Raw genomic sequence first — 25386 nt, forward strand, 5'->3', positions numbered from 1 at the left:
TATATATATATATAAAGTTTAATTATCTTCCAATTAAGTATCTTCCGCCCTTCGTAGTAAAAGGTTTGGGCACCTCTGCTCTAAATGAGCCAAACTATTTAATCATTTCGTCATTTTACACAGGAAACAAAGTATGTGTTGAAGTAAAAAGTAAGTTTTCCAACCAATCAGTTGTGGAAATTTACAAACAGGAAATCAGAGTTTTCCCATGTAAACATGCGCTAGAGTGAAATACAGTTGGATATAATGCAATACTTACTTTCGGCCAATCAAGTTGGATTTTGGCCCTTTATAGTAAAAGGTCTGGGCACCTATGCTCTACGTGCTTCTAATAGTTCAATCATTTTGTCATTTTACACAGGAAATATAGTGTGTTTTTAAGTTAAAAGTACATTTAACAACCAGTCAATTGTGGAAATTCACAAACAGGAAATCACAGCGGTAGGACACCAGTTTCCTCGTTGTAACACACAAAAGAACAAACAAAAGCTTTTAATGATTACACACATCTCTGGCCCCTCTACTTCTCACCTAGTGTGATTTATCATCATTACTGGGATCAGACCAGGTTGTTTAATCACACACCTCAGCGATAAGAGTGTAGTTGGGCACCATCATGGCTATGGGTCTGAAAAGGGCTTTCAGGTTGTCAGGGAGTTCAGTTCTGCCAGCGTAACCGGGGTTCATAGTGATGAAAGCAGCACAGGTCATCACCAATTTTATCTCTCTCCCCTCAAACATGAACCGAGGTAGCTGCCGAACACAAACACAATCTAGACACATGCAGTTGCACATAATTACTGTATAACTGATCACAGTTGAGATTGTACATGCATACAGTATGTGAGTGTGTATGTGCATTACCCTGGCTGCCTTGGCATTTCTGATAGTAATGAGCTGTTGAGCGATGACTGACAGCACCTCGATGTTGATGCGATTGAACTCGTCAAAGCAGCACCAGGCACCAGACTGAGCTAAACCGCTGAAGAACGTCCCCATCATCTGAACACACAAATGCAATATACTGTAACACTTGCAGCAAACTGAACACTGAACCCTCCAAATGCTTCAAATGAAAATAGAGCAGTATATAGCATACAATAAAACAGAGCTATATATACTTGTACCATAACACTGCCACAGCATGAATATTAACGTAGTAACTTATATTAACTATATCAACTTTTTTACAACTTAAAGCTAATGCATAAGAGTTTTTGCATCATTTGCAGTGTCTCATGCATGACACAATGATCTAAAAATGTGGCATTAAAGTTTAAAATACTTCAACTTAAAAAAAAAATAAAAAATAGTTTGACTGATGTTTGGCCATTTCAAGTTTATCATCATGCCTGTTTGGTCAACCTGTAGTATCCCCAATGTGTCAATTCCAAAATCAAGTAAAAGCCATGTCAATGATTAATGCAAATACTGTAAGTAGATAGACATTGACAATTACTTGACAATTACCTAACATATTATTGTATTATACAAGTGTACATATCATTTACTTTCAAGAAATTAAATTATACATATTATCATACATACTGGCCTCTGGTCACTCAGCTCCTTAAATACTGGCATAATATAATATTGTTTGGTGTTTTAAGAACAACAGTCTTTACTATTATTACTGCACACAAAGCATGGCAAGACTTTGTTAGTGAAGATAATAGTGGGAGAAGATCAAAAGTGAATGATCGAATACTAAGAAGGATAATTGTTTGGTGTTTTAAGAACAACAGTCTTTACTATTGTTCTTAAAACAATAGTGATGGTCTCTGGTCACTCTGCTCCTTAAATACTGGCATAATGTAGGCCACTGAAATGCCCACACTGGTTAACCACTAATGGATGAAACCCACACTGATGGACCACTAATGGATGAAATACATGGGTTGGACAAAATAATGCCAACACCCATAGGGGTTAATATTATTTGTGTAGGCTACAGTGAAAAAACAAAACTTGCCTTTTATCTTTCGTTGTCCACATTCTATAGGTTGTGTATCAGTATAGTAAAAATTGTGTTCAGCAGTGGTTAGTACATGCATTCTGTGAAATGGGTGACTTGTCAGACTTCCAAAATGGACAAATCATGGGAGCCTATTTAGCAGGCACATCTGTAACCTTAACAGCCTAATTGTTTGGTGTTTTAAGAACAACTGTCTTTTTACTATTATTACTGCACACAAAGCATGGCAAGACTTTGTTAGTGAAGATAATAGTGGGAGAAGATCAAAAGTTAATGATCGAATACTAAGAAGGATTGTATCCAAACAACACAGAAATGCTGCAGCAAAAGTGACAACAAACCTCAATATTTACTGTACCTTGAATACCCTTTTTCCACAAAAAACCTCAGACAACTCCACCAAGCCAACATACAGTACATGAAAAAGCTGCAATTGCTAAAACATTAATCACAGACAACAATGCTAAAATATGAAAAAGATGGAGTCATGATCATGAAAACTGGACAGTCGGAGCACCAAGATGAACTTCAACATTTGCCCTGGCCAGTTCAATCACCTGACTTGAACATTTTCAAACCATTATGGGCAGTTTTAGAAAGAGGAATAAGAAGATTCCCTCCTCTAACACCAATTGGTAAAATGTTCTGATAGAAGACGAATCTATTCGAAAAACTTTGGAAGCTGTATTAAAGGTAAATGGTAAAACACCTTAATAAAGAAATGTTGCCTACTTCCCAGGTGTTCACATTATTTTGTCCAACCCCTGTAGATAAAATAGCAACTGAAAATATGAAGCATAGTGATTAATTGATTTCATACTGTTTAATAACAGTACACTGTTCCACAGGATGACATTCTCACATGCCCCCCATCTGAACCACAGCAATAACAAACCCCAGCCCAGAGAACCCGTAGGCAAAGGAATGATCTACAGAAAGAGCTATATGGTAAAAAAATGGTCCAATAACAGAATAAAAAAGGCAAACCATTAACAATGACTATGACTGTTTTTAAAGCCTAGTCAGAATCTTACACGTCTTTATGACATATGACACCCTATAGCAAACACTAAACACTGGCCATAAATAAAGAGATAGATGTCTCAGACAGATGTCTACAGTGGTTTTCATGTACTGCACAGAAAACTCAGTTGGGGATCTTCTTCCTCCTAGTGACAGATACAATGAATTCACTATAATCTGACAGGAAAAAAGAATATCTCTATCTCATATTGGTTGTCTAGCTGCTTAACAAATTAATGAGGAAAACGAAAATAGAAGTTGGACTGGCAGAGAGACAGATTCACACCTTATAGTCGAGTCCATCTGAGCAGTTAAAGACCACACACTGGATTGCCAGAGCTTTCGCGAGGTCTTTAGTAGTCTCAGTTTTGCCTGTACCAGCTGGACCTGCAGGAGCTCCTCCCAGATCTAGCTGCAGCGCTCCCATCAGGCAGAGGTAACATCGATCCTAACATAAAAAACAAATAGATACGCAGTTCACACACACCTCATTAGCACACTCATGCTCCTTAATAACTCATACACACAACACTGACATAGATCCATGCATAAACTGATAAATTTACTTGTTATTTGCACTTTAGTATGAGTGGTTAAACTGTTATTTCTTATGCGTGACATGTGAAAAAATGGAATCTGATGTTTGACACAAGTTTAGCAGGTTTAGGGTCAGAGGCCGGATCGGAAAACAAACAAGGGCAAAAAATACAACCCAAACTGACAAAAAAATTTTTAAATGTGGGGGCAAAAAATGTCCCTGCAGTGAATTACATAATCAATTTCAATCAAAATCAATCATGAATTTAAAATTAAAATTCTATCACAGCTTTATTGTTTTTGATAATATATTGTGCATTATTTACAGCTACTTTTGATGTTGATTTGATGTTTGATTTTTTACTTTATACTGAACATTAGAATGTATATAAAGTAAAAGCAATCATTATTCAATTGTATGCAAATTTATTTACATTAAGTACAATTAAAATGTATTCGAAATAACTGGGCAAAATTCTATGTTTTACAGCATATGTTTTAAATACACTATCATAACAAAAGTGCATTTATGTACCGTCAGTGGAGTGATCACCAAACGAGGACACGCTCCCAAATATTCATATCCATAGACATATTGAGAGAGAGCCATCCGAGCCACACAGTCATCCAGGTCCACATCCCAATAATACCGCAACTGCCTCTGCCAATCGAAATTATTGCTGGAGTCCACCTACAAACACACACACACACCATAACCCCTTGAACTATCAGACATGACAGGTAAATAATTGGCATTTACATTATGTATTATAGTAGTATTATAGTTCTAAACTGCCTGGTCGCAGGTTTATTCTGATACTGTTGGACGGGGGGGTACAGTACAGTTTATGCTGCTAAATATAAATAAAAAAATAAGCATACAATATGATACCATCAAAAAGAATCCAATGCCAGTAAGTTATCTGGTTGACACTCCAACATAGTAGGTAAAAAAGATAAGTGTTACACACCCCAGTCTGCAGGAAGCACCGATCAGCACTAAGTTGTTTTTATAAGCTTTTTTATGGTTATGGTTACAAACTATTTCTACACGTGTATTTTAAGTGATTTATTGTCTAAAAAAAAAGTAAACACAAAAGTTAAAGATGAATTTGATTAATAGATTATTTAAAGGTATAATTCACCCATAAACTGAAAATTCCTGAAAATGTACATACTCTCAGGCTATCCAAAATTTTCATTTTAAACTATCGCTTCTGGCCAAAATACCATAATAACACTGGACTCCAAAATCCATAATAAAGCTTCCTCCAGTAAAACGATCCATCCCCTGTTGTCCTCTCACATCAAAATCCAACGACATATAATTGTATTTCACTTTCAAACAGTGCTTGGACTGTGCATATTTTTATCCTGATTCAGACGATATGGCTTTTTCACTGGAGGAAGCAATATTATGGATAGAAGACATGTTAGCTGGAAGCAACATTTTTAAGATGTTAATTGAATCAGTTATTCTTTTGGCCATGATAATCTTGTAGTGAAAATATAATATTGTGACAGCTGATCTATTGCAAAGAGGTCTCATTTTTTTGGTCTGTATGTGATATGAAGGAAATACACAAACCTTTTCTTTGACAAGCTCTGTGACGATGTCTCTGGCGTGCACATCTATGGTGATGAGAGCTGTGATGATGTTCCGATGAAGACTGGGCAAATTCCCACGGACCAGAACAGCAAGAGCATTCAGTCTCTATTTGTACACATAAAGACAGAAACACACATACAGTATATGTAAAAAAACATACAAATGTTCTACACATACTAAATTGAAAAAAAACTTGCAAGGAAATAAACAAATCTATATGAAGGTACATCATTTGGTCTATGAAAGCTACATGTTGTCACCTCAAAGTTGGTGATCTCAAATTCTTGTAGCGCTTGATAGTGGTCATGATCTCCCTCTAGGCAGTTGTCCATGTCCCTGCACCACATGAGCTGAGAAATGGTCAACACCACCTGCAGAAAAGCGTAGGTGAGAATTGCTCATACACTCAGAGATGCACATAAACAATCCCACCAAGACAAGCACAAACCTGTGAGGGATGTCCAGCCACAACCCACTCCACTCTGGGTTTGCTCTGGTAGTCAGCAATTGCAGCCTTACTAAGCCTCCTAAGAGAGGAAAACATGGCCTCCTCCACCTTCCCCAACCAGTCCTCTACATTTCCACGAGCCTTCAGGCCTTTCCCCAGTGCCACCTACAGCACAGACACACACATACATATTTTTAACATTATCCTCTTTTATTTTATAAATCCTTTCTATTTGGTCCATGTACTTTTGTATAATTTGACTTCTAGTTTTTGTTTTCAAGACAGAAAAACAAACCGCTCATTCATCATTTATAACATCTGTGTACATTTTGACCATTTCATGGAATAATGAGAAAGGAAAAGATGGCTTACTTCTGTGTACAGTAATACCCAAACATTTCACTTTTATCCAAAATGACAGAACTATTTTTATTGCATTTATGAATGGGAAATGAAAACATTATTTAACGTTATTACTAGGGATGTAACGATTCACTCAACTCACGATGCGATTCGATTCACGGTTTTGATTTCATGCTTCGATTCGATTCACGATTATTATAATTTTTTTTAACAAAATTACATTTAAGACAAATTATAAATTAAATGTGTCCTTTTATTATTGCTTGGACAAAATGCTGCACATTTCTTTGTGAAATTGAAATATAATACTATAATAATGGCTATACTATAATATAGCACTTGCATATTACTGCTCTTTTGTTGGTTTTGATTGCTTCATATAAAAATATATGCAAAATCCTTTCCAAACAGAAAATGAAATGGTCAAAATGTTCACTTACCATGAGAAGGGTTGAATATGTGATAAATGGATTGCTTATATTTTTCATTTTAAAGACAAAAATGCAAAATCTAATTAACCAAAGGTACACTGAACCTATTTGTATTGAATTTGTCTTATATGAAAAGAAAAGAAAAGAAAATAATTCACCTTTTCTCCCTCAGGTGACACCATGGCTAAGATGTCATTGGTGTACTGTATTTTTTCACCAGTCTCGCCCTCTCCAGGGGTAAGAAGGCCGAACTCCAGCTGGGATATTGCATCAAAACACTTCCTCAGATGAGGCTGCACAGCCAGAGGGTTCCGCGTCTGAGCCAAAATCTCCAACAGTTCATCATTAGACAAGAAGTAGAACCTACGCCACCCAGAAAAGTGAGTTAAGTCATGGCACAGCATCTAGAGAAATCAGCATTCAGATGAGAAACTGCTGTGAGTATGTGCGTGTGCATAGGCACCTTGGGAAGACAACTCTCTTGGACTCCAGGTAAGCCTCCAGGCATTTCTGTATCCGCTCCAGGAGTGCATTATTATTTTGGAAAATATCCAGAAGCCCTGAGGAGACAGATTAGAGGGCAACATTGGTGAAAGTCATTTATAATTTACATTTACATTTTACCTACAGCTTTCGTTTTTCATGCACTAATTTGCAGATAAAAACTCTTCTGACACTGAACAAGAATTTTATTTTTAAAAATATATGTGTTCATCTAATGTTCTGAGTTATTCATCTAATGTTTTGAGATGTTTCCTAAGCTACATCCTGTCAGACCTGTTTGTGTGGCAGCACGCAGGGCATTAGGCAGGCGGTTGACCTTCCTCATGATCTCTTTCCAGGACTTGTCCACTTGAAGGAACATCTTAGACTCAGCAGGCAACTGCCTCTGGATGTCAGGAGCACTGAAAATACTCTCAAGATAAAGCCAGCTTCTCTGACAGGCCAACCACTCATCCTAGGAACACAGCAGAAAACAGTCAGAGAAAGAGTAATATCTGACATAAAAAAAAAAATTGTGAAAAAAGGGGGTTTTAGACGATCACCACTCAAAACAAAAAAAACAAAACAGAACAAATCAAAATCCAAAAACTAAAACCAAAAATTATCTGGCTTTGGTTTTGAAGTGATCACCACTCTGGTGTGATTACCAAGGACTGGCTGAAGAGAGAAAGCTGTCTTTGCCACTTGTCCACTCTGGCCTTGATGGGGCCTGCGTAACGGGATGATGCAACTGTGGCCACATTGACTATACTGTCATCGAGAAGCACCTAGAGGTTTTACATTCACACAGACATATACACAGACAAATGTTCATAAATGAGAAGACATCTCTTCTGTATTAAACTCAGGCAAGGTTAGGGGTGGGCGATATGGCAAAAATATCATGATTTTTTTTTTTTTTCTCAGAAAAATCACAATTCACGATTTTAGCACAATTCTTTGTCGTGTTGGTTTTACTAAGTTGTCTAAAGAGTACAGCCAAATTAATTTCCCGACTTTAAAAACAAAGCCTTACAAACAAGGTAACAAAATCTAAAATAAAAAAGAATGGCAGAGACATTCAAGCCAAAGAGGGTGAAGATAAAAATCTTCATCATTATTTAATCTTTGTTATTAAAATATAAGAACAAAGATACACATTATAAATACATATAATATAAAAATAAAACAAACAGTGCTTTATTTTTCAGGTACAGTAGGTGTATTTAGCAGTAGGATTAACGAAATTTAATTAACAAAATGAAGAGTTAATTTGCAAAAACAGATAACTACAGTTTTAACCATTTTCAAAAATCATGTTTTTTCATTGTGCATTCCAATTAATCTCAATCAAACTGCAGTTGGGTTATTTTGATTAGGCTAAAAAATAACTAAAAATACAGCTAACTAACACAATAAAACACAATAAAAACATGATAACATCATTTTAAAAAACATGATTTTTGAAAATTAAAAATAAAAACATTATCTGTTTTTGCAAATAAACTCTTCAAATATAAAAATAAAGCACTTGTATACACTTCACTGTATAAATTACACATCGATTCTTATTAAAGCAACTGTATTAAAGTTCTTCAGTCAAGAGCAGTAAATGAGTTTCACTTTGTGTTTTGTTGTTTTATTAACATTAAAGGAAGAGTTCACCCAAAAATTAAAATGATTCTGTCATCATTTCCTCACTCTCAAGTTGTTTTAAACTTGAATGAGCGTCTTTCTTCTGTTGAACATAAAAGTTATTTTGAAGAATGTGGGTAACCAAACAGTTGCTGGTCCCAAGTGACTTCCATAGTATTTTTTTCCCCTACTATCAAAGTCAATGAGCACAGGAACTGTTTGGTTACCCACATTCTTCAAAATTCTGTTCTTTCTTGTTCAGTTTTTTGTCTTTTTTATTTCTTTCTTGTTCAGCACAAGAAAGAAATTCATATAGATCTGGGACAACATGAGAGTAAGTAAACAATGGCAAAATGTTTATTTTTGGGTTAACTATCCCTTTAATGCAATAGTAGCATGTTTAGTACTATCACTTTAAGAGCTGCACACATCTAATATACAGGCACGTATTCGTTTCTCTCAACTGTTTACTTTCACTTTAGACATAACCAACTGTGTTTATATGTAAACCTTGTGTGTTTTTGACAGTATTAGCGCAATCAGACGCGAAAGATAACTGTTTGACAGGCTTTTTAGTGTGCGTGTGCTTCAGCAAGCGAATGAAATGTTTAACCGGCACAACAAACGCTGACGTGTTTGTTGCCGTTTGTCTGTGCGGTGTGAATTGGCCTGTACAGTATATTGAGACGGAGGCGCCAGAACTGCAACTGATAGAATGTGTGCTGTAGCATGATACCATATTTCTTCAAAAGCAGATTATGAAGACATTTTAATCGTCGATCAAAAATCGTGATCTCACACACCTAGGCAAGGTTAGGGTTGGAATCAATCAGAATCAGAAACAATCAGAAACTCTGTAATACTCTGAACAATGGTTCTGAGTCTGACACACTCTTACCTGAATATCATCAGTTCCCCCAAGGATAAACACATCCTTGGAGTCCCGATGGGGCAGAACCACAAACTCTGTCGTCTTCCAAGATTCTTCAATCTATAAATAGTATGAGTGTGTAAAGCTGAATATAAAGACATGCATAAACATTATTAAATGAGAATGATAAACATAGATGTCACCTTTCTCAGAATGTTCTCCAGAGATGCTTCTCCTGAGGCTTGTGCTGACACCTGAGAGTTTGAGAGGATTCATAGAGTTAAAAGAAGAATTCTCAGCACCTATACACTGATTTACTCTTTCCTGTCAGGTTGTACCTCAAAACCTAGTTAGTGAGCTGTCTACCCAGACAGCAAGCTGAAAATTTGGACTGTGTCTATTATGCCTAGAAATGCTGTCTAGGTAAGTACATCTGTGGATATTGAGAGCCTCTGTGTTTCACTCACCTCCTGTATTTGTGGTCCAAAGTGGAAGATGTTGAGTTCTTGCAGGTAAGCCAGAGTCAGTGGCTCTTCTAGTAGGCTGGAATCCACAGTGTCCTCCAGCATCTCCCAGTGACGAGCTTTCAGACATGGGTTACGCAGGTCTGTGATGACTGGCAGCTACACAAACAGAATATGAAATATGCAGGTGCAATCCTCAAAAGTGACATTAAAGACATTCATAATGTTATAGAAGTTTTCTATTTAAAATAAACAATTTTCTTTAGAACTTTACACTCATCAAATAATCCTTAAAAATCCCTCACATTTGATAATAATAAGAAATGTTACTTGAGCACCAAACTAGAATGATTTCTGAAGGATCATGTGACACTGAAGACTAATGGCTGCTGAATATTTGGATATGACAAATATATTTGAACACAAATATGAATATCACAGAAATAAATTACAATTTAAAATATAGTAAATAAATTCATTGAAGTTTTAAACGGTAGTGTACTTCTAAAACTACACTTTGTCATGGGGTTTAGACATTTTTCCACAGTCCAAATGCAAAATACAGCAGTTGACTTCAAACAAGGAAACTGTTGAAGAGCAGTGACACTCTAGCATTAATGCCAACCTCACACACCTTTTCTCGCATGCTCTCCACATTCTCTTTGAGGCAGGGCACCACATTGTTTTTTGGCAGTCCTTTCTCCAGCTGGCTGACATATTTGGCAAACTTGTTCACCTGCCTGCTCAGCAATTCTGGGTCCAGCTCATCAAACTTATTCTGCATCAAAGAGATAATTGACCATTTGACATTTAGAAGACACTTTCATTCAAAATGGCTTCCAGCACAACATTTGCAAGGACACTTCACCCGAAGCTATCTAGAATAAAGTGCCTAATTTAAGGCCGTAATTAAGACAACCATAAGATTTTATCTCAGTAACACTTAAGTTGCTGTATCCCTACTCCTCAATACTTTTGAACTGGACTTCAACCTTTGGGATTGGAGATTTTTAAGTGCTTGCAATCACCCTCAAGAAATATACTATACAGTTTAAAATTAGTTAAATCAATAAGTACCATATTATAGTGATGGGCACTAAACAGCTTCAAAACCTTTGTGAATCATTTGTTTCGTATCAAACAGCCAAAGTCATGTGATTCAATGGTTGAAATATTTCAATGGTTTGCTGCTGGGGGTGAACCCCAAACCAGTGCCTACATTGTTTTTATCTAATCTCAGATCAGATTTATGAATTGTTGACATTTTTAATGACACATTTGTATAATAAAAAGAAGAGTTTTAGTGAGCTGGCCTGTTTAACCGAGCTCCCCATAAAACAAACAAAACAAGCCCTGTAAAATAATAAAATAACATATTATGCAGGCACTTTAATTGTATTAGATGATTTGTCAATTTCATTTAATAGATTACACTTTCAATCATTTTTTTGCAATTGGTTTGTTTTCGTAGCATTTACACCATTCTGACCAACAGACATCACTAGAATGTGGCATTTTGAGCGCTTCAAAAAGTGAATCATTGATGTTTATAGTTAACAATTGGTTCAATTAATTCAAAGTTTCAAAGAGTGTTGTTTCTCCCATCACTATCATATGTGACCCTGGACCACAAAACCAGTCATAAGGGTACATTTTTCGAAATTGAGATTTATACATCATCTGAAAGATAAATAAATAAGCTTTCCATTGATGTATGGTTTGTTAGGATAGGACCATATTTGGCCGAGATACAACTATTTGAAAATCTGAAATCTGAGGGTGCAAAAAAATCAATACTTCAGTCTGTGTGCAATTAATTTATTTAATACACGAGTTTCACAATTTGAGTTGAATTACTGAAATAAATTAACTTTTCCACGACATTCTAATTTATTGAGATGCACCTGTATACCCCAGTGACTTAAGACTGGTTTTGTGTTCCAGGGTCACATTAATTTACACCATCTCTAAACAAAAATAATTGAAGTACAGTTGTTGTAAATTATACTACACTTCAATTTGCAGTTTAAATCTAAGGAGTTATGGTGTTTCTCCATTAAGTGGATTTAAGTGAAAGGGAAAAATTCAAATGCTTCAAAAGTATAAAAAAAATGACCTGCAACCAGCTGTTCTCAAGATTTTCCCATTCTTCCAGAGAGTCCCACAGTAACTGTTTCAGCTTCACTTCAGCGGTCAGTTCCTCTAGAGCTTCATATTTAGTCACCTCCACCTGAAAAAACAGACAAGGGTTAGTATAACTCGTGATAGCCAGCCAGACAAGGTGAAAACATAATAATAAATAGAGAGGGGCGCCCTCTAGTGGACATATAGACACACTGACTTTAAAGTTCTTCTGGTAGGTTTTGTATTTGAAGGCTTGAGTCTGTAGCTCATCAATAGAGATCTGAATATCTCCCAGCAGTCGGCGTATGGTAGAGCGATCTGCGTCGATGTCAAGGAGCTGACTGTTCTGGAGAGACAAAATCAAAAAGACACAAATGTAGACTGTGAGTTATTCAGCTGTAATTCACATTTGACCAGTTAAGTACAAAAAGTTAAAGTACTGTTCAAAAAATTGGGGTCAGCAAGATTATTTTAATGCTCTTAAAGCATTTATTTGATTTTAAAAAATCAGTAAAGCTGTAAATATTATTGCAATTTAAAATAACCGTTTTCTATTTAAATATATTTTAAAATGTGTCACATGATCCTTCATCATTGTTATATGCTGATTTGGTGCTCAAGAAACATTATAGTTGTTATACTTTGATGAATAGAAAGTTCAACAGCATTTATGTAAAATATAAATCTTTTTGTAACAAAAGTATGTCTTTACTGTCACATTTGATGAATTTAATGCATCCTTACTGAATAAAAGTATTAATTTCTTTCAAAACAAATCTGCTGACCCCACACTTTTGAACTGTTTAAAATAAAAAATATTCCAAATAAAAATACCATAACAATGTTAGAACATTATTCTGATATAGTATCACTATTTCTTTCTCTCCTCTTTCTTTCACCTCTGCTTGCTCTTTCACTTCCAGCACTTTCTTGTTTAGTTGGTTGATGTCTTGCTGGAGGTGTTGGCAAAATTTGTCCACATACGAGTGCCGCTCCCCCACCGCCTTGTCGATGGTGATCCTTATGGCAGTTATACAAGGAGACAATGTGGCAAAGACGGCAATATCCTCAGGAGGAGTGGGGACAGAGTAACACTCAATCAGCTTGTACATGTCACAGACAGTCTCAGTCTCCTTTTCCAGCACAACAATCTAACAGAAAAAGATGAAATTAATACATCTGCGCAAACAGCCATCTTCTGCTTGATGGGTCATGGTTCTGTTCTGATTCTTACCCTCTTTTGAATTTCCTCTAGGAAGTTGAGGGAGTTGACGTATTCGTTGGTTACCGTTGGAACAAAGTCCAGTTTGAACTGGGCATCCTGAGCCTCTGCAATGATGTCATCCATTTTTTTCTTTGCCAGCCGAGGTAGGATGTCATTAATGACCTGGAAAAGGGATCAGAATGAGGTGGGTTATGTATCTGTGTATTTATTTGTCCCTTATTGCAGGCTGTGTTGACATAAATGGTGTCTACATCTACCACACAGTGGGAATGCAAATATTACAGAAGAAATCATTTTCTATTTGTGTGTTTCTGTCAGTTTGTAACCTCTATGCAGCGTAGAGGGGATGGTATAAGTTTCTGCTTCAGTTGTGTAGTATCCACCAGCAGAATTCCCAAGGGTCTTTTCTGTTTGATGGCTAAAGCCTCTCTATGCTCTCGATGATATTTATCCAGACTGTTCCCAAAGAACGCAACCTCTGCATCAGACACACATACACAACATAAGAAGTGTGAGACAATCATGCTTTTCACATAGATTATGATGATTATGATGAAGATGATGATGTACCATGGTCTTGCTCTTTGAGAGCCTCCAGATCCAGGTCTTCATTTTCTTTGTAAAACAGCCTGAACGGCTCAAATGTACGAGCATACACATTAGCGGTATTGAATGCAAACTGAATAGATTGCTGAAAGGGAAGAAACAGGAAACACTTTCACAATTAGAGACAGATATGAAAACATTTTTTATGCTTGCAGTAAACACGGAAGATCAATTGTGCTTTCTTGGTTTGTTCTTGTGCATCAAGCTAGCATGGTTGAGCTTCTCTTTTCCATATTTGATGTGCTCTATGTATGTGCATTGTAGGTTTATAATGAACTAAAACTAAAAAACACATTTTATTTTAGGTAGTTGTCGAGGTATGATTTAGCAATTTCATTTAGTTGAACTGTACTAAAATAACAACCTTAAACAAATAAAAATGAATAAAAAAATATATAGACATTTAAAAAAACTAATAAAAATGACACACGACAAAATTACTAAAACTATTACTAAAATTAAAATGAAAACAAAATATAAAAAAATAACTTCATTTAAATTATTAATAAAAACTATAAGCAATAAAATTACTACAATTTATATTTATAGTTTAAATTACTAAAATTTAAACTAAGAAAAATATCTAAAATACTAAAATAACACTGGTGCATTGATCAATGTTTTTTATGTAAATAAAAGCCTAGAATAAATCTGTTTATCATATAAAGCGATCATGTCTCTTCAGAAGACTTGAATTAAACCCCTCGATTCATATGGATTATTTTTACTATGCCATTTTATAATTTTTGAAAGAAATTTTGGTTGTGTGGGCTTTCAATGAATGGACAAAAAAAATAATAAAAAATATCTTCATTTGTGTTCCAAAGATGAATGGAAGTCACATGGGTTTGGAACGACACGAGGATATTTCAATGGATAGATGAAAACTAAAGAATATTAAACCATTTTGTATGAACTATTCCTTTAAGCTTAAAACTGTGCATTTCTCACTTGAGAATGAATATCATTTATATTAAAAAGAAAAATAGCTTTTTTACACAAGCAATAACTAGTTCAGTCATTAAAGTCTATGCACATCACTGTCAACTATCTATCTAAACAAACTTGGGAGGTTTCATGACTGAAATATATTTAAATAAGTGAGTTACTATACCTGAGAACACTGTTGTTTACTGTTAAACATATTCTTTAGAGAACCACCAAATGGTGACACTTATTGAAGAACACAATATTGAAGAAACAAATTAATTGTTTCTATAACTTGTATAGAAAACGCAAATATTCCTATATTTAAAAAAGTTGCACATTAAAGTGGTGCATGAGAACAGTTTCTTCTTAACTGCATTTATATCAAAGTCATGTTAGAATAAAATAAAAACCTTAATATTAAGGATGATGTCCTGCAGATAAACATCATCTTCCAGGATTTCTTCAAGACTAGGGCCATCCCCACATGTCTTCTCCTCAACCTGAAACCCACCCATACACATGCGGACAAAAACATCAGCAAATAACAACAAATTATAAAAGAGTGTATGTATTGAAGCAGCAATGCTATTTTTTAACCTTTTTGTTGATAATGGGTTGAGTAAAAGCATCAAAGTAGGTGTCTTGCAGCAGAGTATCCAAAGACAATACGGTCTTCTCAAACCTTCCAGTAATCTCTGCTACACACTCCTGATATACACACAAATGGCACACATAAACATATGCATTGTGCAGATATACACATACTGGTTATGCTGCAGACGAGCTTTGCAACAGACGCAAATATAGAGTGCAGAAACACAAACCTGGAAGTCGTCATTGGAGGGCTGGTATGATAAGGAGTGTGTGTCCAGCATCAGCTGAGTTATAAACATTGGCTGGTGGGAAGTATTGACATTTTGCTCTGCTGTGATCTGTAACACACACACATACTTTTGTTTGTTTAACTATAATACTGAGGGTATCTCATATACTTCCACTGTTTATATAAGTTTGATGATATTTTAGCGTAACCCGACCCCTACGCCTAAACATAACAGTATTCTGTGTTTTACAGGTTTCACTATTTTAGTGAGGACATTTTTGACCTCACGAGTGTGGTCGAAACTGCACACACACACACACACACACACACACACACACACACACACACACACACACACACTCACTCTCTCACACACACACACACACACCACTAAACTCTAAACTTTTAACTTTGCACACACATTGGGTGTTTGGTAATATTCTGTGAAGGAAATAATTTTTTTAACAACTAAATAAAATTAAAACAATAAAATAAAACAAACAAAAAAAAACGTAAAAATAAAATTAAAAATAGATGCACACTTGCATAATTTGACAAAACTGAAGCTTGTAAATTATGCACAATAAAATTATTGTTTACAAGTGATACTTACCTTTTATATTTATCTGATATTTGACTCTTTTTTTTTTCTCTGTACATCGCATGTCTGACATTTGATGCTCTTCCATGACATTGTCCATCATTCATTTTGATCTAATTTATTTTAACAAAACTGTTGGTCACAATGGAAATTAAACCAGTGAAGAAGGTGATGAACTTGATTTAATTTACATTTACATTTAGTCATTCAGCAGACACTTTTATCCAAAGCGACTTACAAATGAGGACAATGGAAGCAATCAAAATCAACAAAAAAGTAATGATACTCAAGTGCTATAACAAGTCTCAGTTAACTTAACACAGTACACGTAGCAAGGTTTTTTTTTTATTATATAATAAATAAAAAGAAAACAGATAGAATAGAAAGAGAATAGAGCAAGCTAGTGATAGAGGCCTTTTTTGCTTTTGTTAATTGTATAATAAATAAAAAGAAAAGAATAGAAAAGCTAGTGTTAGGTTTTTTTTTTAAGAAAAACAAGCAGTTAGTAAATGAATAGAGTGCAAGTCTAAAAGGGACAATTTTTTTAAAGAACAGAATTAGAATAGAGAGTGCTAGAGTTAGAGGGTCAAAAGTGTAAAAAGTGATAAATGTCACCAAATAATGAAAAGGTTTTTATTTATTTCACTATTTCTTAACATTATTATAATTATTATTAAAGTATAATTATTATTTGTATGATAAATCTTCATATGTTTAGATTGAAAGTCTTGCTTTGGAACACGGGTGAAAATACAATCTATATGTATCAGTCATTTGAAAAGTGGCAAAAATAAATTGAACATGATTTAAAAAAAGGTTTCAGTTTTAATTATCTGATATCTTAGTTTTCATTTAAAAATATAATAAAAGTGACTGTAGTTTAAAAATCACAGACATACAGACTGAAACGAACAGATAAAAAAAAACAACTAATATTTAAGGCAAGGGTAAAAAAGTTAACTACTAATTATCACCGTACTTACCCAGTTGCTTGATTACATTGATAATTGCAAACATTTTTTGTATTACAAGTTTTCTAAAATGTTATGTTTAAATATGCAAATTAGGCATTATTTAATGAAATATGCGCTGATTTGCATACATTTCTAGTACAAAACTCTGAACACTGGATGAAGTCAGTTTCAAAATTCTTGTTTATTTTTTTTTGGACATATTAGAGGCAAAAGTTTTTGCAGAGGGAATTTTAGGTATCTCTTTTTATAATTCAGAAAATACTTTGAACAGCCAGAAAACAATATATTTTCACAATTTTTGGGGAAATAAAATGTTGTATATAATCAAGCAAATTATATATGAACAAATCCCTCTGTAAAAACCTTCAGAATATAGACAGGAATAAAAATGTAAAGTTTGGTGTGTGTAAGTGCTACTGAAGTGGAGATTTATGGCTCAGTGTAAGAGAAAAAACTCATTTTGAGAAAACGGCCTTTAAAAATATGTATTGTAATTGAAATCTTTTAACACAAATAGATAAAGTGCTATAAAAGAAAAACTTAACAGTGTCTTTTGGATGTTTTCTTTCCACTAGTATGAAAAAACACTTTATGAAAAGCCAAAAAGCCCAAAATCTCAAAATTGACAGGTGCATGAAAAAACAGTGCTTTTGCCTGCAGTGCCTCTCCTTAAAACTAATAACTAATAATAAAACTAATACTATATAAAATAATGCTACCCTGCATTACATACCCAAACAAGCTTACTAACCTTTACATCAGGATCAAGGCTGGTCTCACCACCTGCCCAGCTCTGGATGAGGGTGAGTGAAGGGGTGTGTGTGATGTGCTCTTGAAACACACTTAGTAGCTTACTGATCGAGTTGACTACAAGCATGTGTGTGGTGTTCACAATAAGATAATCAGCCAGTCTGATGAAACTATGGAGACCAAAAAAATATTCAACAGTTCATAAAAAAATTATAACTTTTTGGAATATGACAGAAGTCCAACTGTCACTGCAAAAGAAGTAAATAAATACATATTTTCTTAATATTTCCTTTTGTGTTCCACAACAAAAATAAAAACTAATGAGATTGGAATGGGATAAAGGCTGTCGTTTTTGAGAGTGTTACACATTTAAGCACCTAAGAAAAAAGAGTGTGTTTAATATATATGCTTCTAAATAAAAGTTTATTTATATATGTTATTTATCTAAAGTTCATTATTATATATCATATGTTGATTATTAAATATAATGGGCCTATGTGATCATGCTTTCAGCTGCCTGAAGTTAAAGTAAATGTATTTTATCATGCATAAATTCATTCCACGGAATAATTAATCAGCCTAGAGAGCATGTTACACTGTCAATATTCAACAACTGGTGAAGTGTCTGCTAAAAATTCAGTCTGGATGATCCATTGTGTTGCGAGTTAGTATTGTTAGTAATGTTGACTAACCAAGTAAGACGCTTGCAGTGGTAGCTTTTGTTTGCTTGCTGCGTATAACTCATCTTCTGAGATGAATCCTCAAAGAGCAATCCAAAAGCAGGTGACGCTAACTCTTCATTACCATCTGATGCATACATATAAGAAAGGGAAAAAAACATTTAAATTCACAATATTCCAGCTGTTAGACATATAATTGCTTTTGTATCTGAATAAAGGTGTCACCAGTCTCCAAGTCGCCATAGTCAGGTGTGTATCCAGACTCTTTCAAAGCATTTCGACAGGCACTTCTTGCCACTTCCATTACTAGCTCCCTGAACTTCTCAAGACGAGAGGACACCTAGAACACAGATACACAAAAAGAACCAATTATAAATGACAATGACAGAAAATGTATATGTACAGTATATAGAAAATATATAGATATTACATAATATAGAAAATATATATGTAATATGTATATACATACATACATACATACGCATGTGTGTGTATGTGTATTCAAATATATTTTATTACAAATATATTTGATATATTTTATTACATGTACATCTGTATATTTTTATTATTGTTTATTTGTATTAGTGAATGCTGAATTACATACTTTAACATACTCTTACATAAATTACAATATATAAGTAAATATATTGTCACATATTTTTCAGTATATGATAAACAGTAATTCCTTCAAATTCATTATTATATATATTGTAATACATTTTTCAAAATATATTAAATAATTAAATATATATAATGTTAATCCATAAGTAAATATATTTCCTTTGCATAAAGGAACACACAAACACAGATCTCTCTCACCTCCTCCAGCTGTTTGTACTGTGCGCTCTGAAACTCTTTTAGTGTATATGTATGGTCTTTCTCTATTCGGCACAAAGGCATGTCACTTATGTGGTAACACATCTCCTTGATGTCAATCAGTGCTGGTCGCAGAGACTGAAATACAGACATGATACTTTTCATTAAACATTTGCTGTCTTTTCTTATTGTAAGTATTTACAGTATGTAAAATGCAAGTTGCTCTCATTGATAGATCATATAATTTTTTATTTAAACAAATCAGCTTTTTTAAAAAGCCATATAGTAGGTCTATATGAAATAAAAACAATAACCACTGGCAAACCTCATTGAGAATGAAAAGATGCTCTTGCAATGACCGTCTGCATTTGCTGATTTTCTTATAGCGCACATTGGTGCGCCATACACGGAAAGCCTTCCACTTGCGGAAGAGGGCAAACACAGGGATGCGCAAAAGCTTCCGGTGATATTGGTATTCCTGCTCCCAGCGTTCTAAGGGCAAACAGTCTACCTCAGACCCATAGTAGTGCATAACTGCATGAGTGCTGACTGTATAGTAGTCTGACTTGTTGATATTGTCAAATGTTGCAATTCTGTTAAAAGAATAATTGGAGTATTCAGATATAAAGGTCTGGTTTAACACAGTTTACAGTTCATTTGTATTTGCATATCACTTTTTCATACTTTCATCATTCAAACAAAAAAGTCCTCATAAATATGTGACGCCAAACATTATTCAGAATATGCAAATGAAAAATTACTGAATATTAACCTTTATTTAATGAAATATGTGAAAAGGTTTAAACAGAAAATAATACATTTACGCAAAATGTCTTTGGTTTGGTTTGTTTTTGTTTTAATAATCTAAATTATGCCTGTGATGGCAAAACTAAATTTCTAGCAGCCATTACTCCAGTCTTCAGTGTCACATGATCCTTCAGAAATCATTCTAACATGCTGACAAAGCCACTAGAAGGCAAGCCTGCAACCATTAGGCAAAAAAGCGTAACGGCTAATGCTAACGGAAAGGAGACCAGAGGCCATTTTATTTGAATGGATGTCAATGGAAGAGATGCTTCACTACGCTGAATAAACAGCTTTTTAGAGGAAACAGCTCATCATTTGATGAATCAACAGCCTATCTGCTAATCCTCAACGTTTTACACTAAGCAATACTTTTGGATTGAACTATTTTTAGAGTTTACACCGAAAAAAATGCCATTTTATAAGAGAAGAGAAGTCACTGACTTTTTGCGACAGGTGGGGTTCAGCTTACAGCACTTCCCATTCATTCCTATGGTATCCGTAAACAGCGATTGAGTGTCGCACAACTCTGACTGAAATTCAGTGACGTCAAGGCTGTAATGTGATTGGTTATTACAGCACACGTGATCCAAGTTAGCCGTTACGCTTTCTCCAATATTAAGTAATACAGACCCTCTCATCTAAGACAATCTCTGATGCTGACTTGGTCACATTTCTTATTATTGTCAATGCTGAAAAAAAGCTTAATATTTTTGTGGAAGCCGTGATACTTTTTTTCCAGGATTGTCTGATGAATAGAAAGTTCAGAAGGACAACATTTATTTGAAATCTTTTGTAACAGTGTAAAAATCTTTGATCAATTTAATGCATCCTTGCTTAGTAAAAGTATTAATTTCTTTTTTTTAAACATAACTGACCCTAAACTTTTAAACGGTAGTGTACAAACACATTTCTATGTGATTGAAAAAACTGCAGTTCTTACTTGAGATTGTATGAATCAAATTTGATGGATGATTTAGGTTCTGCAGACGTTACATAGAGGAATCCCAAGTGAGGGTTATACCGGATGGTTTGGACAATGTCGGGTGGGGAGTGAATTTTGGCACGTATTATTTCCTCTACTGAGTTGAACAGCAGTGAACTAGACAGAGGTGGAGAGGGGGTGTAGCTCAGAGGTGAAACTGCAATGGCATAACTTCTAGATGAGCTCTTGGCTCTTTTAGGAGGTGATGGGATCCTGAGCGAGCCCTGAGTCAACTGCACCTGAAATCAGCACATAAAATGCACAAAATTGTCAATAATGTTACAAGACACATCTGCCATAGTTGTCTATGATGAGAGTTTCTAGACCTGTTTATCCCTGATGTGGTCAGAAATTCTGGGAAGCTGTAGTGGAGAGGGTCCTCTCTCTGAGGAGGGGTCAATGGACTGGACCTCATTAGAGGGAAAAGACATCTTAGGGCTCAAGTTGACCCTCTGGGTGTTCTCCGGTTTCATATGTTCACTGCGTCTCTTCAGAACTGGCTAGAGTAAAATATAGATCATGTACTTAAATGGTTAACAGGAATGAGTATGACAGTTATTTTTGTTTACCACTGTACATTTTACAAACTGTTTATTTGAGTCATAATGACATACAACACTGATTAAAAAAATAAAAATCTTTTGAATATCTTTTTTTTTTTTAATATATACTTTCTAAGGTAAAAAGTAATTTTTACAAATATCATACATTTTTAATTAATAATTATTTGTTTTTGGGGGAGCACCATGTGACATTTTACAACCTGAACTAATCTTACAAACGTTTTGCAAATAATTATAATAAACATTTCATAAAATATTTTTCTTATAAATAATAATGACTACTTTATAAGCTTGTGAAAAATGTAATTCTTTTGATGAGGTGTTCTTCTTCATTAAGATTTCGGGACAGCTGCTTTACACTGACATTTCTAACTTTATACTCCCAAAAATAATATAAAAATTAATTTTACTTGATAAATTAAAACATGCCCATTTTAGCAGGTATATTCAAGTATGTATGTACATTTACTATACATTTTAGGACTTTACATTTTAGTACATTCTGACCGCCAAAAGAAATTAAATGAATGAACAAATTAACAAACACACAATGGGCGAATTCTAAACGGCTTTTTTGCGCCCTTCAAGGGCACTTTGGGAAGGGGACGCCATTTGTAGAGACGTTCCAAACGAAAGTGAGCAACTGAATCCCTTCACGAAGGGCCCTTCCAGAAGTCCGTTAGCGAAGGGAACATGCGATGGTCACTTCACGGAAGTGATTTCTGTTTGTGATCATGTGATCTTCAGTTAGGAGATCTTGCGATGCATTTTAAAGCAAAGTTGGGGTTGATTTCGACTTCACATACAAACGTAAGTAGGATAGGCTGATTAAATTTGTCTTTATTTTAATGTGATACAAAATATTTTTTGTCAGTGATAGAAATATGATTTAAGACGGAAGTTTAAGCATGTTTAGTTTGAAAAAGTTTAATAGTAAATAAGACAGTGAGACAATATTTAAATAAAATAATAATAATGAGAAGAAATATTTATTTGCAACAACTGATGGAGTGCTGAATGCTGCACGCACGCGCAGTGTTGTCAAGGTAACGTTTGGTCAGTTATTCCCTTCGCCAAGGGAGTTCCAAATGCTTATATGCCAAATGCCCTACACCCTTAAAAGAACACACTTCAAAGGGCTCTGCCCTTCGAAGGGAGTAGGGCATAGGCATGCTCACTTCTGTTTGGAATTCGCCCAATTTATACATTGAGTTCTCAGATGGTATTGCTCTTACCAACATCTCAACTTGTGCTGGTCTCTGTGCGGCCCATTGTCTTTCCTGAGCTTTGGTTCTGTGAGGAAACACCAGAGCATCAGCGTTCGGCTGTGGACGTCTGGGCACTGCTGAGACAAGTCTAGCCCTCAGCTGCTCCACATCAACAGGTGCCAGAGAACCAGGTACACTGGTGGACACAGGTAAAGACATAGCTGTCCCAAATAACTTCTGTTTGCCAAGACCTTGCTCCGGCCCTGCCTGGCTCCTGGTTGACTCCTTCTGAAAAGAGTACATGACCAAACTGTCCTCCTATTTGTGTTCTTCCCAAAAAAAGTTTCAATTCCTTCTCCTCTGAGTTTTGTCTGGACGGTAAACTCTTTAAATACAGTGAAGAGAACAGCATGTTAGTGACAATCATAGTGAACTGCCATATTACATCTGTAACAATACAATAAAAGGATTAACGTTAGTGTTGCTAAGCAACAAGAGGGAAGTTGTTTTGCTTATTAAACTTGTGCCACATTATACAGCAACATTGACCAAATATTGTACTTCATATCGTAATATATTACAGGTATATCTTCAAGTGTTTTATTAAACGTTTAATAGTCCATTCGTTGTAGCAAAATAAAAGGCGCACTTACTGTCCTGCAACAGACAGCAGCAATACTTACAACGTGTTTACAAGTCCCAGAGTATGACATGCTAGTCAGGTGCAAACTAAATTAACTGCTGCCAAGCATTCATGAAAGGCGACGGCTTGTTTATGTTTTTTATGTCTTCTAAACTGGACAGAAGAGTAGCGGTTAAGCTCTTCTACTGAGCTGTTTGTCGTTACTTAGCAACGAAGTGTACTTTTCACCGCTTCCGTTTCAGATGACAGCACTACAGAAGGAAAGCCGAACTCATTGCTGCAAATCGGTTCTTTTGAATCATTTATTTCAAAGAACCGACTCTTAAATATTTAACTTAAATATACAGGCTAATTCAGTGCCATAATTCAGTACACGAACTTCCCAATAAAACTATATGCAGACACATACTGCGGCTTGTATTTTTTCTGATTTTAAATAATCGTGTTTGCTGTAATTTTATGTGTCGCAGACACTGATCTATAATTGTATGTAGATCAGTGGTCGCAGATCAGTTTGTATAGTAACCATGATTCAGCAGCTTATATTGAAGTTATTTAGCCTAAGTATATTTTGCATGTACGTTAAAAACACAAAAGAAAATCTCTTAGATGAAAAAGGTTTTTGAAAATTTTGACAAAATGTTAATTAAAAAAAAATACGCACGTTATAGCCTATAGTCATTAAATTAAGTCGTGAAGATTTTATTTGTAACATTTCTGCTATTTGGCTATTGAAGTAACTTTTTATCATATCATTCATTCCATTGCAGGACTTGGTCCACTCTCGTATTAGCTCACTGCTCATTTTGAAAGATCCGACTCAAAAGATTCACTTATCTTTCAGGCAGTGATTAGTCAAAATAAATTATTTAAAGAAATAAATTGTCCTAGTTAGCCATCCACCACTGTCTTAACCTTAGAAAAAGAAAGAAAAGGTCCTATTGATATTGCGAGCTATATAAAGTAAATGATCATAAATCAATATCAGCTATAAAACAAAAAGTGTAAAGTATTCATCAACAGAGGTCAAGGCACAGATCACAAAGCAAACATATCTTTAATTTTTTCAACAGCTGTAAGCACCACAAAAGAAAGAATAAACGCCCAAATAAATAAAGAGATCAAGATTTTAAGTAAAATGTGACATGTGCTTTGCTGGACATCAGTAGCAACCTACTTTTTTTTTGGCATTTATACCATTTTAAGCTCAGTGCTAATAGTGTCAGACAGTGACTAGGAATGGTGCATGACACAAGACAAATCATATACAAAACAAGCATGCAGGTGAATTTAGTCTCAGCAGTGTTGGTGAGGAAATTACAAGATTACAATGCTACAGAATACAATTTGAGGCTAGAAAAACCTCTGAAATATAACAGAAAAAACTTCTAATTTAGAAAAACATTCTTGTCCCTGACATATGAGACCACAGTATTTCTGTCTTTTAGATTTTTAAAAATCATGATCTCACTGATGTACAATCTTCAAACCCATTTAAAACAGCCCCTCTCCATTCCTCCATTAGTTGGCTTTACTGCGTGTTTCTGAGTTCCTGGTGAAGGTTCGAGGGCTAATATGGGCAATATAATCCGTCTGAAACCGAGAATTTGGTGTGCGTCGCCGTTTCCTTTCACCCTGTGTGGTGAAGAACGCATCCTGGAAACGCATGCTGGATGCTGTGGACTGCAAAGCACACATTTACAATTACACACATATACAATACATTCAAAAGAATTGTGTTCCACAGACAGTCTTAAAGGGGTGGTTCACTGGTTTTTTTCTAGGCTTGATTGTGTTTATGGGGTGCAGTCTAAC

At 35.0% G+C, this 25386-nt stretch overlaps 2 protein-coding genes across 8 annotated transcripts in view; both read right to left on the reverse strand.

Annotated features, from left to right (window-relative positions):
- Positions 1 to 23231, reverse strand: part of dnah6 (dynein, axonemal, heavy chain 6) — a 78539-nt gene extending 55308 nt beyond the window's left edge. The window contains exons 1-32 of the mRNA XM_016443423.1: positions 22956 to 23231; positions 21484 to 21657; positions 21116 to 21396; positions 19694 to 19961; positions 19372 to 19506; positions 18778 to 18892; positions 18565 to 18679; positions 17874 to 18042; positions 15549 to 15656; positions 15322 to 15432; positions 15135 to 15224; positions 13759 to 13879; positions 13515 to 13666; positions 13198 to 13350; positions 12863 to 13114; positions 12181 to 12309; positions 11956 to 12069; positions 10474 to 10617; positions 9843 to 9998; positions 9579 to 9629; positions 9403 to 9495; positions 7538 to 7657; positions 7164 to 7344; positions 6850 to 6946; positions 6545 to 6749; positions 5593 to 5757; positions 5405 to 5515; positions 5124 to 5249; positions 4071 to 4226; positions 3285 to 3446; positions 865 to 1002; positions 586 to 753 (exon numbers count right to left, since the gene is read on the reverse strand). Of these exons, the coding sequence (XP_016298909.1) occupies positions 586 to 753; positions 865 to 1002; positions 3285 to 3446; positions 4071 to 4226; positions 5124 to 5249; positions 5405 to 5515; positions 5593 to 5757; positions 6545 to 6749; positions 6850 to 6946; positions 7164 to 7344; positions 7538 to 7657; positions 9403 to 9495; positions 9579 to 9629; positions 9843 to 9998; positions 10474 to 10617; positions 11956 to 12069; positions 12181 to 12309; positions 12863 to 13114; positions 13198 to 13350; positions 13515 to 13666; positions 13759 to 13879; positions 15135 to 15224; positions 15322 to 15432; positions 15549 to 15656; positions 17874 to 18042; positions 18565 to 18679; positions 18778 to 18892; positions 19372 to 19506; positions 19694 to 19961; positions 21116 to 21396; positions 21484 to 21657; positions 22956 to 23231 (4836 nt within the window). The remainder of the gene's footprint in view (positions 1 to 585; positions 754 to 864; positions 1003 to 3284; positions 3447 to 4070; positions 4227 to 5123; positions 5250 to 5404; positions 5516 to 5592; positions 5758 to 6544; positions 6750 to 6849; positions 6947 to 7163; positions 7345 to 7537; positions 7658 to 9402; positions 9496 to 9578; positions 9630 to 9842; positions 9999 to 10473; positions 10618 to 11955; positions 12070 to 12180; positions 12310 to 12862; positions 13115 to 13197; positions 13351 to 13514; positions 13667 to 13758; positions 13880 to 15134; positions 15225 to 15321; positions 15433 to 15548; positions 15657 to 17873; positions 18043 to 18564; positions 18680 to 18777; positions 18893 to 19371; positions 19507 to 19693; positions 19962 to 21115; positions 21397 to 21483; positions 21658 to 22955) is intronic.
- Positions 23232 to 24748: 1517 nt separating this feature from the next.
- kdm4c (lysine (K)-specific demethylase 4C) overlaps positions 24749 to 25386 on the reverse strand; it is a 22607-nt gene continuing 21969 nt past the window's right edge. For 5 of the 7 annotated variants that reach the window (XM_016443481.1, XM_016443440.1, XM_016443473.1 and 2 more), the window contains one exon: positions 24749 to 25254. In XM_016443481.1, coding sequence (XP_016298967.1) covers positions 25093 to 25254 — 162 coding nt within the window. In that variant the 3' untranslated portion in view covers positions 24749 to 25092. The remainder of the gene's footprint in view (positions 25255 to 25386) is intronic. The other 2 variants (XM_016443447.1, XM_016443456.1) reach the window with 2 other exon arrangements.

This window comes from Sinocyclocheilus anshuiensis, unplaced genomic scaffold, assembly GCF_001515605.1.
Source record: "Sinocyclocheilus anshuiensis isolate Anshui unplaced genomic scaffold, SAMN03320099.WGS_v1.1 scaffold85, whole genome shotgun sequence".
Classification (NCBI taxonomy): Eukaryota; Metazoa; Chordata; class Actinopteri; order Cypriniformes; family Cyprinidae; genus Sinocyclocheilus; species Sinocyclocheilus anshuiensis.